Source organism: Acomys russatus, chromosome 25 (assembly GCF_903995435.1).
Source record: "Acomys russatus chromosome 25, mAcoRus1.1, whole genome shotgun sequence".
NCBI classification, from domain to species: domain Eukaryota; kingdom Metazoa; phylum Chordata; class Mammalia; order Rodentia; family Muridae; genus Acomys; species Acomys russatus.
The window spans coordinates 11,916,883-11,933,187 of record NC_067161.1 but is presented as its reverse complement, the minus strand read 5'-3'; the positions used below and the strand labels follow the sequence as shown (position 1 = coordinate 11,933,187).

Here is a 16,305-nt window from a genome sequence, read left to right as displayed (position 1 = left end):
CAGAGTCTGAGTCTAGGGGAGGCTGTGCCACTCCTCTCACCCAGCATCTGGACCAACATCTGCCCAGCACATTGCCATGGCAGTTGCTTTGTGGGTGCTGGAAGGAAATCCCAGTGCCAGGCCCCAACCCCACTGGCCTGGCCCAGGGCAACTCGGCCTGGAGAAAGCGCCAGCTTTTCTGAGCAGCTCCAGACAGGAGTGTGAGCTTAGAAGTCACCCTGAGCAAAGGCAAGGCCCTGCAGCCTGCCACAGGTCCTTCCTCCTCCTCACAGTGAGCCTCTTCTTGGTGCAGACATTAACTGACCCTCTCTGTTAACACTGCTGATGGAGTCATGTGGCCAAAACGGAGGCTACAGTGACCTGTGGGACCTTTGGCTCATAGTGAACCTTGACAACCAGGTGAGGTAGGTGCAGGCAGACTAGCCTCATGCCCAGTGAACTTCCCTTACATTCAGGATGAGGAATAGCCCTAAGCATCTCAGAGGGGAACAGCCGCATCACAGCCAAGGACAGGCCAGGAGACCTGAGGGGTCTTGAATGCAAAGGCCGCAGCTGGGTCCTTAGAGAGACCTGGGGTAGTGCAGGTATGACAGGGCTTGAGTGGCCTCAGAGGTCACTATCCAGACAGTTGGGGGGCATCTGGAGCAGGGGAGAGTACCTCGCCTGCCCAGCTCTGGCCATTGGCTCCTGCTCTGCCCTGGTTGGGTAGAGGCAGAAGATTGGAGAGCACGCAGGGCATTGTGGGAGTATCGCCTGGCGGGCAGGCAGGTGGGGCTCCTCTGGAACCACTTGGTGGCTGTTAGAAGCACCCGCTCACCTGCCCAGCTAATTCCATTAAGGCTTCCAGGCGGGGCCAAGGATGAAATGAGATGGTAGATACAGCACACTCAGTTGGCCAAGTCACCTTTGCCTTGCCCCACCACGCAAAGACCCTGGAGCCTGTGGTCATCCTAAACCTAGGGGCAACCCTGCTCAGCCTCCTTAGGCTGAAGGGTGGCTGTGACAGGCTCCAGAGCCACCTGTGTGTCACAGGGCAGGCCCCCACCTCTCTAAGCCTCACGAGTTCACCTGTGACATGTGACCATGCACTGATCACCTCCTGGGGGGGGAGGGGCGGCGGCAGTGTCTGACAGAGTTAGGATTTAGGATCCCACTGCGGCCTCCACCTTCAGGCCCGAGTGGGAAAAAACACAGTTCCAGATTTTATATTCTAAACATTCTCTCTACTCGGCATGCCGCAGCAGCCTGCAATGACCAGGCAGACAGACATAAATTAAAGTTACTGGGTGTCCAGGGAAAGGCTGAGCTGGGTCTTCATCAGTCCCAGCCAAAGTCCTGGCCAGTCATCTGGTAGAACTTGCGGTTGAAAGGCCGGTAGAATGCCTGCAGGCGCCGAACCACTGCCTCCGGCACCCGGGGGTGAGGCCGGCCCTTGGATTTCCCCAGGCAGCGGGGGCGGCCACTGCCCTGGGACTTTTTGAGGCAGGGGAAGCCCTTGGTAGCGTTAAAGTAGAAATGTTTGTCGGTGACGACCCGTTTGAGGCCCAAAAAGTCCTGTACACGGCCCACTTCGCCAGCCGGGTCACTGACCAGGCGCTCGCCGCTGACAAACAGGAAGTGGGACAGAGGGAAGTAGCGGAGCCAGTTGTCCAAATGCTGGGCATAGAGACCAATGCGCACAGCGCTCCAGGCTGTGTCCACAGGACCCAGGCCGTGGCGGAAGGCCAGGGCGCGGAAGCTAGGCAGGCCTGGGGTCTTGGAGAGTGTCTGTGCGTAATCAGAGATGGCCCGAGTCACAGGGTTCCGCACCACTACAATCAGCTTGGTGTCTGGGGACATGCCATGGATTCGGCGGGGGGCCTCCTGAGTCACAAAGTAGCTGGGTGTCTTCTCCATGGTGATCTGCCCGTCCAGGGAACGTGGCATCAGACCCCTGTGGAGCGGCAGGAGGAGTAACAGTGATCACAGCTTGCATCTCTTCTCAGGAACCAGGGACCAACCCACCCCCTCCTCTGAGGAAGGCTCCTCCCCTCTTAGGCCCACCCTCCTAAAGTGCAGGGATACCCCCATCCACTATTGGCCCACACTAGAGCCCAAAACCAAGGCTGCCCTTAGTCAGTACAGCTCTAGGGTAAACAAAGTGACAACCTCGGAGGGCAATAGCCACCAAAGACATTCTTCAAGTTCTATGACCCTTCTCCTTCAAGTGCCACCTCCATGGAGTCCTGGCAAGGCCCACACCACAGACCAACCCCTTGCAGAGCTGCTGCACCCCAGCCTTGACCAGACACCGCTGAGCCCAGCCCGCACAGACCCTGCCTGCCTCTTTACTGTAATCACCGACCGTGAATTAGGTCATCAATTATTACTGACAAATGCAGCTACCAAAGACTGGCCTCACCCCCCCCCCCCATGTAACTACATCCCCTCAAGACATTGAGTTGTCACCAGCAGAGTGCCATGGCTCTGATCTACCTGGGGCCTGTCCCAAGTCCCCAGTGGCCTTAGGGCACCTGGAACCAGCATTCCCGATATTTCCTTCATTCTGAAGGAGAGTGTTGGCCTAATCCAAATGTTCAGAGAAAGTCAGCTGACAACAGCGAAGCCAGGAACTGAAGTGAACCCACACAGAGCGCCTGGCCCGGGCAGGCCCAGGCACCCTGAGAGGTGGTGTCCTTGGACTGCACCTGACAGCCAGTTAGTACACAGTGAGGTAGGGCGAGGCGGGGCGGGGCGGGGCGGGTCAGCTGAGCAAACAGCTCCAAAGAAAAGCTAGGAACTAGGTCAATAGAGGCAGAGGCTTAGAGAGACAGCTGCCCAGCACCAACTCCCATCATCCTCTCAGAAACACTGCTCACCCCTTACTGACAATCCCCAGAACCCACTCTGGCCAAGGTGGCACACCTGACGTAAGCCAGCTTTACTGACCCACCGGCCTTCATTCTCTTCTTTCTGTTCAGGCTCCCAAGAAACTACAAATAAAGGACAGGCAAAAATGCAAAGGAGCCATGCGGGGGTGATCAGTTTGGGGGTGCTGAGGATGGTCAGGGGATATGTGCGTGTACCCCATTAGATCAGGCAAGAGCGAGATCAGACCCAGATATGGTGGTACATGTCTATAATCTCAGGACTCTGGGAACTGAGGCAGATGTGATGGAGAATTTGATTTATTTTTATTTATTTGGTTTTTTGAGACAGGGTCTCTCTGTGCAGCCTTGGCTGTCCTGGACTCGCTTTGTAGACCAGGCTGGCCTCGAACCCACAGTGATCCACCTGCCTCTGCTTCCCTAGTGCTGGCATTAAAGGTGTATGCCACCACGCCCGGCTCTATTTTTATTTTTTATTTTTTGGTTTTTCAAGACAAGGTTTCTCTGTGTAACAGACCTGGCTGTCCTAGACTCATTCTGTAGACCAGACTCAAACTCACAGACAGCCACTTGCCTCTGCCTCCCAAGCACTGTAATTAAAGGCACACGCCACCATGATGCCTAGCTTGATGGAGACTTTGAAAGCAGGATAAACTACAGATAGATCATGTTGTCTCAGAGGGAGAGAGAGAGAGAGAGCCTCAGCAGTACCAGGCTTATGACGTCACCCATGACCAGAGCAGAGAAGGGTGAGTGGCATGTAGGGCTGCAGAGCAAGGGCCCAGGCACAGCTGACCTATGCAAGTTGTAAGGGCAGCGTCTGCCTCCTCCATCTGGATGACCCACTGACCCAGTAACCCTCCTCCCCCACTTGATAGGCAAACATCTTAAGATTGAGAAGGAACAGGAAGTCCTGAGGGAAAATGGTAGGCCTCAGGTCTCCTCCTGGTCCACCCAAAAGGTGGAATTCCATGGGACTTCTGTTCCCAGAGGCCCCTGCCATCAATAATCTACCTTGTATAGTCAGGAAACACATGGGAACGGCACCCCAACATTGCCAGGGAAAGTTCAATGAGACAGTAGGGTGCCACTCCTGCCCCAAGCCCTTCTGCAACCTGGCATCTTTGGCATCAGTTACCCTCCATGCACCTCAGAAGCCTCGCCCTGTGATCTTGGAGAGAGGAGACCACCGGTGTGTGTGGAGGGTGAGAACAACCAGGGCAGAGCTCCCTCATGGAGCTCCATGAACCGTCCCTCCTGTTGCACCCACCCCATCTGGTTTGCGTTTCTCTGTGGCTCCCAGCCAGCTGGAGACCACGCCCCCTGCTTGCCCAGCCCCTCCAGCACACCACCATACCCTAGGCATCCCACACCTCATTTGGGCCAGATCCAAGGAGCCCAAGGGAAACTGGTTACGGATCTTATCCAGTGTCAGAGAGTGCTAGGGGACCACGCCTCCAGACAGGAGGAAATAAATGCCCTCCCCATCTCTGAATATCCTAGGACCTCTTTTTCTTTTTCCTTTCTTTCTTTCTTTCTTTCTTTCTTTTTCTGGAGACAGGGTCTCTCTGTGTTAGCCTTGGCTGTCCTGGACTCCCTTTGTAGATCAGGCTGGCCTTGAACTCACAGCGATCTGCCTGCCTCTGCCTCCCGAGTGCTGGGATTAAAGGCGTGTGCCACCACGCCCAGCATCCTAGCACCTCTTATATGGCCTGATCTTAAACCCCAGAAACTACAGGGATTCCCCTACCCATACCCCTTCTTACCTCTTCTTGTTTTTACAGAAAATATAGCTGACAGACACCCCAAAACTTAAGAGGGTGAGGGTGGGTGGGTTAGTAAGTGATTTTGAAAGTGGTCAGGGGCCATGGCCCCCAAGATAGAAGAGCCTTAAAAGCCTAAGAAGCTGGGAGTGTAATTCAGTTGGCTAGTATGTACAATCCCAGAGTTCGACTCCTAAAACTGCATAACACCCATAGGCTGGATGTGGTTGTGGCACATGCCTCCATCTCTTTGCGTTTGAAGCTGGCCTGCCTGGTCTACACAAGGCAGCCAAATTGCATAAATAAGACCCTGCCTCAAAAACAAAAACAAAAACAAAAAAACAAACAAAGTCCTCCTTGGGTTGGTGACATGGCTCAGCAAGTAAAAGTGTTCGCTGTGCAAATCTGTTGACTGAGTTCAACACCCAGATCCCACAGAGGGAAAAGACTCCTGAGAGAGTTAGCCTCTGGCCTACATGAGCATGTCAGTGTATTCTCTGTCTCTGTCTCTCTCTCTCTCTCTCACACACACACACACACACACACACACACACACACACACACACACAGGGGGTAGGGAGAGGCCGACAGAGTAGAGACTATAACAGCGATGCCTGCCCTCCCCTACGCTCATGAGATACAGGCAAGAGGACGAGGAATTCAACCTCACTCTCGGCCACCCTGGGAATCTGAGGCCAGCCTGAGCTACAAAAGATCCCGTCCCCAAGGCAACAGCAGCAAAGCCAAAGAAATGATCTAATCGAGAACCAGGAAGGAGAATGGTTGGGCCAAGGGCTGAGTCCAGTGGATCCTCATGTCACTGCCTGAGTGAGGCAGGTCACAGTCCAAACCAAGCAGTACCCCACCAGTGGCTGCTCCCCTCACACCTCCCTCCCTCAGCCCACACTGGGACAGAGTTCCACAGGTCCTGGGGGCTCAGCCCGGGTCCTGGGACTGGAGATATTGAGTCAGGTGGTCATTTTCAGTGGCTCCAGGCATACATGCGATGGGTTGAAAAGAACATCACCTAAGGAGTGATCACCGGAGAGCACGGCAACCCTTGTGGCTATAGCCAGGTGAAGGCACTAGGCTACACAGTCCAGAAGCCCAGCCAGGTAGGTATTCACTCTGCACTCCTGAGCAAATCTCAAGTGGCAAGCCCTGATTAGCGGGATGGAGGCCGTGGGTTTCACCCCTCCCCCAGCATCTTACGTACTACTTCCAGATGGAGCCTAAAACTGTGTTATATCGTCCTGAACACTCCCTACCCCCATGCTGGGAACACCAGTGTTTCCGAGGCCTCTCCTCAGGTAGTAGCAGCCTTCAGGGCTTGGGAGCGTGCTCTCTCCCAAACCCCCCAGTCTCAATGCAGAAGGCAAAGTTAACAAGGCTAAGAAGGACCTGGAAAATGGAGGCTGGCGTGCCTGGGGGGTCCTCTCACCCCCTCCCCCACCCCCACCGATTCTCCAGGTGATCTTAGCTCAGCACAAGCTTGCAGATGAGGCAAGCCAGTCTATAAAGCCCATTTCCCCACAGGAAGGGACAGGGACGTAAACTCCCTCCTCAGTGCCTGCATAGCAGGGAGTGGGCAGGGCCTGCCTCTAGACTCTAAGACCAGACTCAGCAGGGAGGGCCTCGTGTGTCTGACCGACCCGACCCGTCCACCAGGACATACTGCTACAGCTGGGGAAAACTTGGGGTGTCCAGTTGCAGGAGAATGTATCTAAAGGGCAGTTTCCCTCAATGAAGCCCAGACCTAACTTTCTCCGGACTCCAGCAGGCAAGGGCTCCCCTCATGCAGGGTGGGGAGAAAGGCACTTTCTAGAATATAGTTGGCTAGTGTGGTCAGATAATTACCCATACTTACCCAGAGTTATAATGGGGAACAGAGGCACGCCAAGGGATGATAAAATGACTGAGCTCCAAGTATTTCTAAGGCTCACAAATAGTCTCACCGGGATTATATTAATATAATCTATAATAGCATATAGATTTATATTAATAGCTTAGTGGCAGAATACTTGTTTAGAATATATGAGGCTTCAGGTTAAATTCCTAGTTATCTCACTGGCTGGAAACTACTTCTGGCTAGATCACACCTCGCTAAATCCCTTAGCCTACCAACAGCATAACAGTTTTCCTCAGATTTGCTAATTCCTGCAAGCCTATGCTACAAATAGCCTTTCCTTCAGGGGCCTCATCCATGAGGTCAAGGCTGTTTCCCTAATAGGCTTGATACAGACCCAATGCCCGGGATTCTACCCTATTCATCTTGGGTTACGGAAAAGCACACCGCCTTGAGCTGAAAGTACAGTCTAAGGCGCAAGCGGATGGACGAAGGGGGCGGACCAGCAGGGGCGCTCACCGGTACCAGGCGAGGCCGCGGTCATAGCACCTGTCGAAGAAGTGGGGTTCAGAGCCAAGTGCACGGACGTCGGGGTGCAGCCGCAGGAACTCCAGCAACGCGCGCGTGCCACCTTTCTTCACGCCTACGATGAGTGCCTGCGGGAAGCGCCGGCGCCCCGGGCCGCTGGCCACCGGCAGGCTGGGCGCTCCCAGACGGCGGGAGGCGTTGGGCGGCTCGGCGGGCGCGGGAACCGGTGCAGGGGCGCGGGCGGCAGGTGGACAGCGGCCGGGGAGGGCGAAGAGGCAGTAGGCGCTTAGCAACAGAGCTACGAGCGCCAGCGGAGCACGGGGAGCACGCAGTCCTGTGCTCTGCCCCGACTCCGCGCCCTGGAAGTCCCCGGCCCCGCTGCCCAGGCCGCCGCTACCTGCCATGGGGTCGCGCAGCGCCCAGGCCAAGGAACGGGAACCTCAGACAGACACGCATCCCGACTGTCGCACGCTCAGCCCATGGGCACCCGGCTGCTGGGCTGAGCTTAGCAGCCTAGCAGCCCTCGAGCCCGAAAGGGGCGGGGAGCTGGGCGGGGCTGAGATGCCCCTCCCCGTCCCGAGCCTAGACCGCGCCTGGGACTTGCAACTCCTGCTAATTTCCGAGCTGGTCTCCAAAGTCTTCACGCATATACTACGGGAATGTGGTGGCGGGGAGGGGGACACAAGACAGCGACTAGGCTGCACGAGTGGGAGCCCCTGACCTCTCTTTTGAAAGTCTACTTACGCCCCTTTGGGACCAGGGCGACAGGTGGGCGCCCTTGTTCCGAGAGTGAGAGCCTCTTCACTGGGAGAGTCGGCAGCCACGGGGTCCAGGAATCTGCTTGGGCAGGGAGGATGAAGCCACGCTTGCGTCCCCTGCGGAGGGAGCCCCCAGTCGTCTTTGAGCCTGTGGCAGGTCGTTGCATTCCTTGCCAACAGTCCTCTAGCCATCCATTAGGCTGGGAGCTCTGCTCTGTGGAGAGAGCTTGTCGGGTGAACGGGTAACCATTTTAGAGTCCATGTGACAGATAGAGCTGGCCTATCCCTTTGGGAATTAGCAAAGTGGCTCCCCCAGAGGATTGGAAAGGCCTGTATTAGAAGGCAGGGGAGGCAGCTAGGTTCGGTCTGTGGAGCTTCCTCTGAACGTGGAGAGATTCCCGGGGCCCTCTCATGTGTGGAATCTGTCAAGCTAGGACACTGCAGGAACTTCTCACGCCCCATCTCCTCTTCCAGGCGCACCAGGTCCAGAGTTGCTTGCTGAGAAGGCAGAGGAGGAAGAACCCCAAGAGGTTGAACCAGCTGTCCCGACCAGAAAAAAGGTAACTATGCCTAAGTCTTCTCTCTGCCTCCATCCGACTTTTCCACTCCAGTCCCTGCCCACACACAGATACCCAACCTCTGCCAGCTGCTCTGTTTGTTAATCAGCTGTCCCTGGGCCTCATGACACCTAAACAAGTCTCATCACCGCAGGAGGGGCAGAGAACTTAAGTGACCTACAGACATTTAATTCCCACCCCAAGGGCAGCCAGGTCCAAGGGACACATACAGCACCACAACCCAGTCACAACCACCAGGGCAGTATTTGCTTGTCGGGGCAAGCCAGTGCCAGCAGTCCTGTGGGCGGTTGGTGGTTTTTGGCCCAGCCCTGTCTGGGAAGCATGTTAGTACGTGTAGGGTCCCCAGAAGTCCTTCTTCAGACCTAGCTGTAAATGGGATTTGTTGCGGACATGCTGGTTCACCCCCCAAGCACTCCCAGGGAGGTCCCACTCGGCCCTATTGCACATACACAGTCTGAGCTTGTCACCACTTGGGACTCCAAATCCCTACACTTAGTCCCTAGCGAGTCTCCATCTCCCCAGCACTGGCTGAGTCTCCTGCCTTTGGCTCTTCAGTTCCTCTGCAGGGTGCCTTTTCCACTGGGATGAAGGACTCTGGGGAGACGCTGGCCCAGAGCAGGGAATGAGTTGAGTGTTTGAAAGCTGACTCCCTTTCTCTACCTTTGCTCTGGCTCTCTTGTTGGAAAGGGTACAGATCTGGGGACATCCAGGGTGACAGGCATTCCCAAGCCCTCCTTAGCAGCTAACATAGATCCTAGCATGCGTGCAATGAGTACTCAGTACATGCTGATTGGGGAGCAGAGGTTAGGGAAGGGCCTGGAGGTGATGGTGCGGCAAGGAGGTAAGTGCATTCCAGGCAGAAGAGAGAGTGGGGTCCTAGCTCCACAGCAGAACACAGCTGAAGGGCAGCCAGGGAGATGGGAGTGGGGATGCGAGCTCTTCCTTGAAGGAGGTACGAGATGGGCTTATTATATAGAGTCCCTTCCTCTAGCCCACGGCCACAGGCTCTCTGGGAACCTCCAAGTCTTTGGAATGACAGCGTTCTTCTTCTTCTTCTTTTTTAAAAAATTTATTTATTATGTATACAATGTTGTATCTGCATCTAACACTGAATACCAGAAGAGGACACCGGTTCTCATTATAGATGGTTGTGATCTACCATGTGGTTGCTGGGAATTGAACTCAGGGTCTCTGGAAGAGCAGACAGTGCTCTCAACCTCTGAGCCATCTCTCCAGCCCCAATAACAGTGTTCTTGAGGTATAATTCACATACTATCCAAAGCGAGAGGTCATTGACTTCCAGACTGCTCATCATGCTGTGCAATTATGGCCGTCATCAGTTAAAATTTTTATTTTAGATTTTATTTTTGTTTTTTTGAGACAGAGTTTCTCTGTGTATCCCTGGCTGTCCTGGACTCTCAAAGCAATCTACCTGCCTCTGCCTCCCAAGTTCTGAGATTAAAAGAGTGCACCACCACGCCCGGCTAGATTTTCTTTTTTACTTTGTGTGGATGACTGTTTTTGCAACATGTGCCTGGTGTGTGAGGATGTCAGAAGAGGGTGTCTGATCCCCTGGGGCTGGAGTTACAGACAATTGTGAGATGCCGTGTGGGTGCTGGGAATTGGACCCAAGTCCTCTGGAAAAACAGTCGGTGCACTTAACCACAGATCCAACTCTCACACCTATCAGTTTTAGAACATTTTTTTAATCATCCTCAAAAAAGGACCCTAGAACAATTGGCAGTCATTTCCTGTTTTTTCTTCCCCGGCATGCCTGGTGGCAAGCTACCAATGCATTTTCGGTCTCTCTGGACTTGCTTGGCCTGTTACCTAGACGTGGGCTCACTCTGTGTCTGTGAGCCTGCCTCTGGGTTCTCCCAGTGAGCACCCCCATTTCCAGGTTCTTTCTTGCTGCTGCATATTGAGGCTCCACTCCTTTTAGTGTCTGTTAGTTCCTGTATCCCATCCGCCACTGGAGAACCTACGCATAACTTCTACCTTCTGCTTGTAAATATTAGTGCTACTAGGACCTCTGTGAACAAGGGTTTGTGTGGTTGTGTTCTGCTGTTCTTCGGATTTTGCTTAGAAGGGGAATTTCTAGGTCTTAAGGCAACTCCACTTAACACTTTGGGAAGAACCTCTTATTTGCTTCTTTCTTTCTTTCTTTCTAAAGATTTACCATTTTAATTATGTGTATGTGTGTGGACCTGCATGTGGGTATACAAATGTGAGTGTCAGTGCCCAAGAAGGCCAGAGGCATTGCGTTCCTCTGGAACTGAAGTTAAAGGCTGTTGTGAGCTAGCTGACATGGGTGTTAGGACCTGAATTCAAATCCTCCGCAAAGACAATTATATACTCTTAGCCAACAAGCCATCTCTCTAGCCCCAAAGAACCTCTTTTTGAAGAACTTTATGTATGTCACAGGAGGTGGTGGCTCATGCCTTTAGTCCCAGCACTTGGGAAGCAGAGGCAGGTGGATCTCTGAGTTCAAGGCCAATCTGGTCTACAGAGTTCCAGGACAGCTAGGGTTTCACAGAGAAACCCTGTCTCAAAGAAAACAAAAGAGGAGGAGGAACGGAAGGAAGGAAAGAAAGATAGAAAGGGAAAAGTTTGGGGCTGGAGAGATGGCTCAGCGGTTAAGAGCACTGACTGATCTTTCAGAGGACCCGAGTTCAATTCCCAGCACCTGCATGGCAGCTCACAACTGTCTATAACTCCTGTTTCAGGGGATCTGACACCCTCACACAGATGTACATGCAGTCAAAACATTAATGTACATAAAATAAAAATAAATATTTAAAAAAAAAGAAAGGGAAAAGTTTATTATTTGTATATATGATGTGTTGTGTGGATACAGGTGCCATGGTAGAGCCAACACATCATTTCTCTCCTTCAGCTTTTGTATGGGGCCCAGGGACTGAACTCAGAGTTGTTAGGCTTGCATAGCAAGCACCTTTTACCCACTGAGACATCTTGCCAGCCTAGAATTGTCTCTTTGAAGGTAAAATTTGATTCCAGAAATATCCTCTGTGTTTCTCAAAAGTAGGGTTACCCACCTCCCTCCCTTGGGATGTCCAGGCTATCCTCCACCTGGCTCTTGGCTCACTTTAATGGCAGGGCCCAGGCCTAGACACTGACTGCTAGCTTCTTCCTGTGTGACCTAGGGACAGTAGAACCCCATCTCTGAGCCATGAACCCCTGGGAAGGTCACTTGCTCCCTACTATCTGGTTCTGCCCTTCTACTTGGAAATAAACATGAAGCTCCTGAGGTCTCACACATAATCTCTGCACTTAGGAGGCAGATATAGCAGGATCAAGAGTCCTAGGCCTCAGCTGGAGAGATGGCTCAGAGGTTAAGGGCACTGACTGCTCTTCCAAAGGTCCTGGGTTCAGTTCCCAACAACCACGTGGTGGCTCACAAACATCTATAATGAGATCTGGTGTCCTCTTCTGGTGTGCAGGTGTACATGCATGCAAAACAATAATAAATAACTAAATCTTTAAAAAAAAAAAAAAAAAAAAAGCCCTAGGCCTGCCTCAAGGAAACAAAGAGGGAAGGGCTGGGTACGTAGCTAAGTTGGTTAAGTGCTTGCCTAGTGTGCCCAAAGCCTTGGGTTCTATTCCTAGTACCACATAAGTCATAAATGACACATAGTGGTGCATGCTTGTATAAATAAAATAGCAGTAAAAGCTGAAGGATCGAGTCCAAGGTCATCGTCAGTTGCGTAGTAGATTTGAGGCTATCCTGGATTACACGAGACCATATCTCAAAAAATAAAAAACAAAATAAAATAAAGGCTCAAGAAACAGGGTTGGCAGAGATCCTATATAGCCCAAGCTAGAGGGAGCCCACATTTCACTGAATGTGCCAAGGCAAGGCAGCCAGGTAAGTAGCCTCTGAGACTTGGGCTAGCCAGCATGGGTGGAGTGGATGGAAAGGAGAGGCTCAGGATGCAGAACCTTAGACATGCCCCTGCAGAAGAAAGTTGACCAGAGCCGGGCGTGGTGGCGCACGCCTTTAATCCCAGCACTTGGGAGGCAGAGGCAGGTGGATCGCTGTGAGTTCGAGGCCAGCCTGGTCTACAAAGTGAGTCCAGGACAGCCAAGGTTACACAGAGAAACCCTGTCTCGAAAAAAAGAAAAAAAAGAAAGTTGACCAGAGCAGGCGTGGACAGATGGACATACTGACCACCGAGCTCTGCCTATGTGCCCCCTCATCAGAGACTAACCAGTCCTTTGTATGTGGTTTGTTTTTCAGTGTTAGGAATAGAACCAAGGGCTTTACCCATGTTTTCTGTGTTCTATGGCTGAGCTACACTCCATCCTGCTTTTGTAGGTAACTTTCACACACACACACACACACACACACACACTCACACACACACACACACACACACACAATTTATCTTGACCTCACAATCAGTCTCAAAAAGCAAAAAGGCAGGAACACACTTAGTCTGGATTCCACACCTAAGCACAGCGGACGTACATAAATGCTTTTTTAAAAAGATTTATTATTTATTATTATATATACAGAGCTCTGCCTGCATGTACATCTGCAGGCCAGAGAAGGGTATCAGATCACATTATAGATAGTTGTGAGCCACCATGTGGTTGCTGGGAATTGAACTCATGACCTCTGGAAGAACAGTCAGTGCTCTTAGCCGCTGAGCCATCTCTCCAGCCCCATACATGAATATTTTAATGTGACTGTGTGGATCTGTCTGCATCTGCTGCATCTAACTTTTCTGCCTCTTTTGCAGCCCGTCCCCACTTCACGGTGGGTACATATCCACAGCCTAGGCCTCCACAGCAGCAGGGCAGGCATGCATAGGGCTGCCCCTCGCTGGAAGATTAATAACATTTCATTAATACCATTGCTTAGTGCCTCCCTCCCTCCACGGGGGACTGCTGGGGGCATTAAACACGTGAGAGCCCTAAGACCTCCTCCCTTAAAACTACACCCTTCAACCACCAGACCCACCCCTGCAGCCTGCAGAGCCCAAGCCTGGGCGGGGACTGATGGGGAGGGGCTGTGGCCAAGAGGGTGGGCCCAGATGTCCTTGATTTGTGTGGGGTTTTTCCACTTTGGAGGCCGGATATGGCTTCATCCTGGGGATGGGGCCCTTAAGAGAGACCTACTCCATCCACACAGCTCCAGAGAGTTCTGTTGAGTTCACCCTGATGGGAAAGGAAGCCAGGCAAGAGCCCACTCTGGGGGCAAGGGCAGCCCCCTTAGGTGACCTTGACAGGAATCCAACCCCCTGAACCTCCCTTTCCTACTGTGTTAAAAGAGTTCCCAGCCCCTACTTGGCTTCTAGGACAGAAGATGACAGCAGTGACAAGCACCTGCCTCTAGCACAGACAACCTGAGTCCCTCATGTTCTATATCCCCTGGACCAAAGATCCCACTAGCCAGAGACTGGAGTCTCAATCCTGGTGCCTGGGGGACACTGTACTGCACTGCAACAAAGACAGGTTATGGGGCAGATGAAGTCAGGAAAGGAGACAAGCAGAAGTCCCCTGTAGAGTCAGGAGCACCACCCCAGGTCAGTACAGAGCCTGCCTGCCACTGTAAGACTTGTCAGGGACGTCCAAACCCTGCCATGAAATGCAGCTCCAGGCACCGCCCCCCCAGGAACCCCCACCGTCTTCCCTGGCACCTTCTTGGTAGCCATTGGCTGCTGTCCCTACTTCATCAGAGCCTGGAGCCAGGTCGCCACGATCTGTAACTAGGAACTGTACTGCTTCTTGCAGTTCATCTTGGTTTTGTTGCTGTCATTTACTTATTTTTGAGACAAGGTCTGGCTGGTCTGAAATGTCCTTTTATAGTTCAGGCAGGCCTTGAACTCAGAGATCTGGAGTGCGATGATTAAAGGCCTGTGCCACCACATCCAGCTCTGTTCAACTTCTTTTTTGGGGGGCTGGGAGGGTTTGAGACAGGGTTTCTCTGTGTAGCCTTGGACTCACTTTGTAGACCAGGCTGGCCCCGAACTCACAGCGATCCACCTGCCTCTGCCTCCCTAGTGCTAGGATTAAAGGCGTGCACCACCACCGCCCAGCCTCAGTTCAACTTCTAACCATGTAGTGCTTCTGTGGGGTCTATATAACTATCCCCCATTGATGTCCCTAAGGACTGGAAGGTGACTGTCAACAACAGAAGCAACAGGCCTTGCATCCAAAAAATAGGAGAGATCAGCTAGCTCGTCGAGGCTGAGCTGTGTGGACTCGTGGCGCCCTCTAGTGTTATCTCTTGGTTAGACCTCGGAAACTTGCGATTCCTTAGTCTTCCAGCTTCTGGGCACGCCTACCGGGCCAAGACTCCTCCCACTTTGACAGTGGCCAGAGTTAATAGCTCCTAGGCCTGGAGTGTCTTAAAAACTTTGGCCCAAGGCATAGCTTTCTGCAGCTCCTCCTTCCATTTCTCATGTCTAGCTCTTTACAGCCTTCTATCCTTCAGCCACCACTGCCTGGCTATAGCCTGGCTTGGGGTTGGTTTGTTTGTTGTTCTTTTTTTTTTTTTAAGATTTTTCTTTTTTTATGTGCATTGATGTTTTGTCTGCATTTATGCCTGTGTGACAGTGCCAGGTGCTCTGGAACTGGAATTATAGACAGTTGTGAGCTGCCATGTGGGTACTGGGAATTGAACCTGGGTCCTCTGGGAGATCAGCCAGTGCTCTTAACCACTGAGCCATCTCTCCAGCTCCAGCTCCGTTTTGTTGTTTCTTTGTTTGCAACATCCATCAGCACAGTCCTTCTGCTAGGTCACCAAAAGAAGTGCTCCTTCTCTGGCCCAGGTAGAGATGGCTGCAGGATCTAGAATTCAGAGGTTTGTGGTAGCAAAAAGTCTGGTATAAACTGGTTCCCACAGCCTTAGCTGAAGCTGTGCCTTCTGGAGCCCAGAGCAATCAACTTTAAGCATTGTGTAGTTTGTTCCAGGAATCCATGGAATGTTCAAGGCAGCCTGGTGTAAGGGTAGTCTGGCTGGCTATTTGTCAGGCAGTCCTTTTGCTCAAGGCAGCCAGGGTAGCAAGGGAGAGTCTAGCAGCTTCCATTTGGGGACCCACTTAGGACAATTACAGGACACATGAACATCAGGTGTAGTTAGAATAAGGACTCACTGTTAACACTAGTAGTGATTAAAAACAACAACAACAAAATAGATTTTGAACAGTGCTTAACACCTGCCCAGTGCCCAGGAGAGGAGCCCCAGGCACTAGTCAGTTTGCTGGAGGTTGAAGAGGGCTCCAGAGGTCCTGCAGCCTGGGTCCACTTACTTTTCAATATATAAGTCCCAGAGCAGGATTCTGAGTCTCCCCTCAACATCAAGACTGGGACCACTGAGGAGGTCACGCACAATGACGAGCCCCAGTTGGTCAGCAGACAGAGAGAGGGTCCACCTCATTCCTGGGGGCATCTCAACAGTGGGCCAAACTGGTGTGCTGCCAATTCACAGAATTCACAAGTCCACCTCCAGGCAAATGTTTTAAACCCCTATCCCCCATACCCCCGCCCACTTCACACACACACACACACACACACCTGGCTCCTCCAAGCTTCAAGACCTTCAAACCCCTTCCCAGGGACTGAGGACTCCTCCTCCTGACTCTGAGACAGCTGAGGCAGGCCCACCTCTCCCTGGGGCTCTGGCAGGTGGTAGGTATTGTGAAAACATCATTAAGATGGAGTCAGGCCTGGTGGCCCTTGTAGCCCTCCTAGTTCAATTCCTAGCACTGCAGTAAAAGTAAATAAAGGTGGCAACACACCCAGTCTTCATGTTTATTGATTTCCGTTTGATCACTCGAAAAAGGAATCAAAGTGGGGTGAGTGTCCGCATCCCCCACTCTTCCAGATGTCAAGTGCTCCCAAGCACGCACAGTAAGGTACAGTGGCTTTATCTGGGAGGGACTCCCATGCTGTATGAAGTGGAGGGAGAGGTGAGAACTGGGCCCCAGTTGCCTCAGG

General features: G+C 52.5%; 1 protein-coding gene across 2 annotated transcripts; it reads right to left on the bottom strand.

Moving 5' to 3' along the window:
• Window positions 1–1,207: 1,207 nt before the first annotated feature.
• Hs3st6 (heparan sulfate-glucosamine 3-sulfotransferase 6) lies at window positions 1,208–7,643 on the bottom strand. 2 transcript variants are annotated; one of them, XM_051168021.1, is made up of 2 exons: window positions 7,026–7,643; window positions 1,208–1,933 (listed from the first exon to the last, which is right to left on the bottom strand). In XM_051168021.1, the coding sequence occupies exons 1-2, from the start codon at window positions 7,406–7,408 to the stop codon at window positions 1,318–1,320; spliced, it is 999 nt and encodes a 332-aa protein (XP_051023978.1). In that variant the 5' UTR covers window positions 7,409–7,643; the 3' UTR covers window positions 1,208–1,317. The 2 variants fall into 2 exon arrangements, with proteins under 2 accessions (XP_051023978.1, XP_051023977.1); XM_051168020.1 differs by having other exon boundaries at window positions 6,996–7,638.
• Between the last annotated feature and the right edge of the window lie 8,662 nt (window positions 7,644–16,305).

Bases quoted from the DNA above. Each gene is read 5' to 3' on its own strand.
- Hs3st6 (XM_051168020.1), bottom strand. From the start codon at position 7,408: ATGGCAGGTAGCGGCGGCCTGGGCAGCGGGGCCGGGGACTTCCAGGGC. The intron at 1,934-6,995 runs GTGAGCGCCCCT...GCCGCTCCACAG, and splicing joins CGCGGCCTCGCCTGGTACCG to GGGTCTGATGCCACGTTCCC.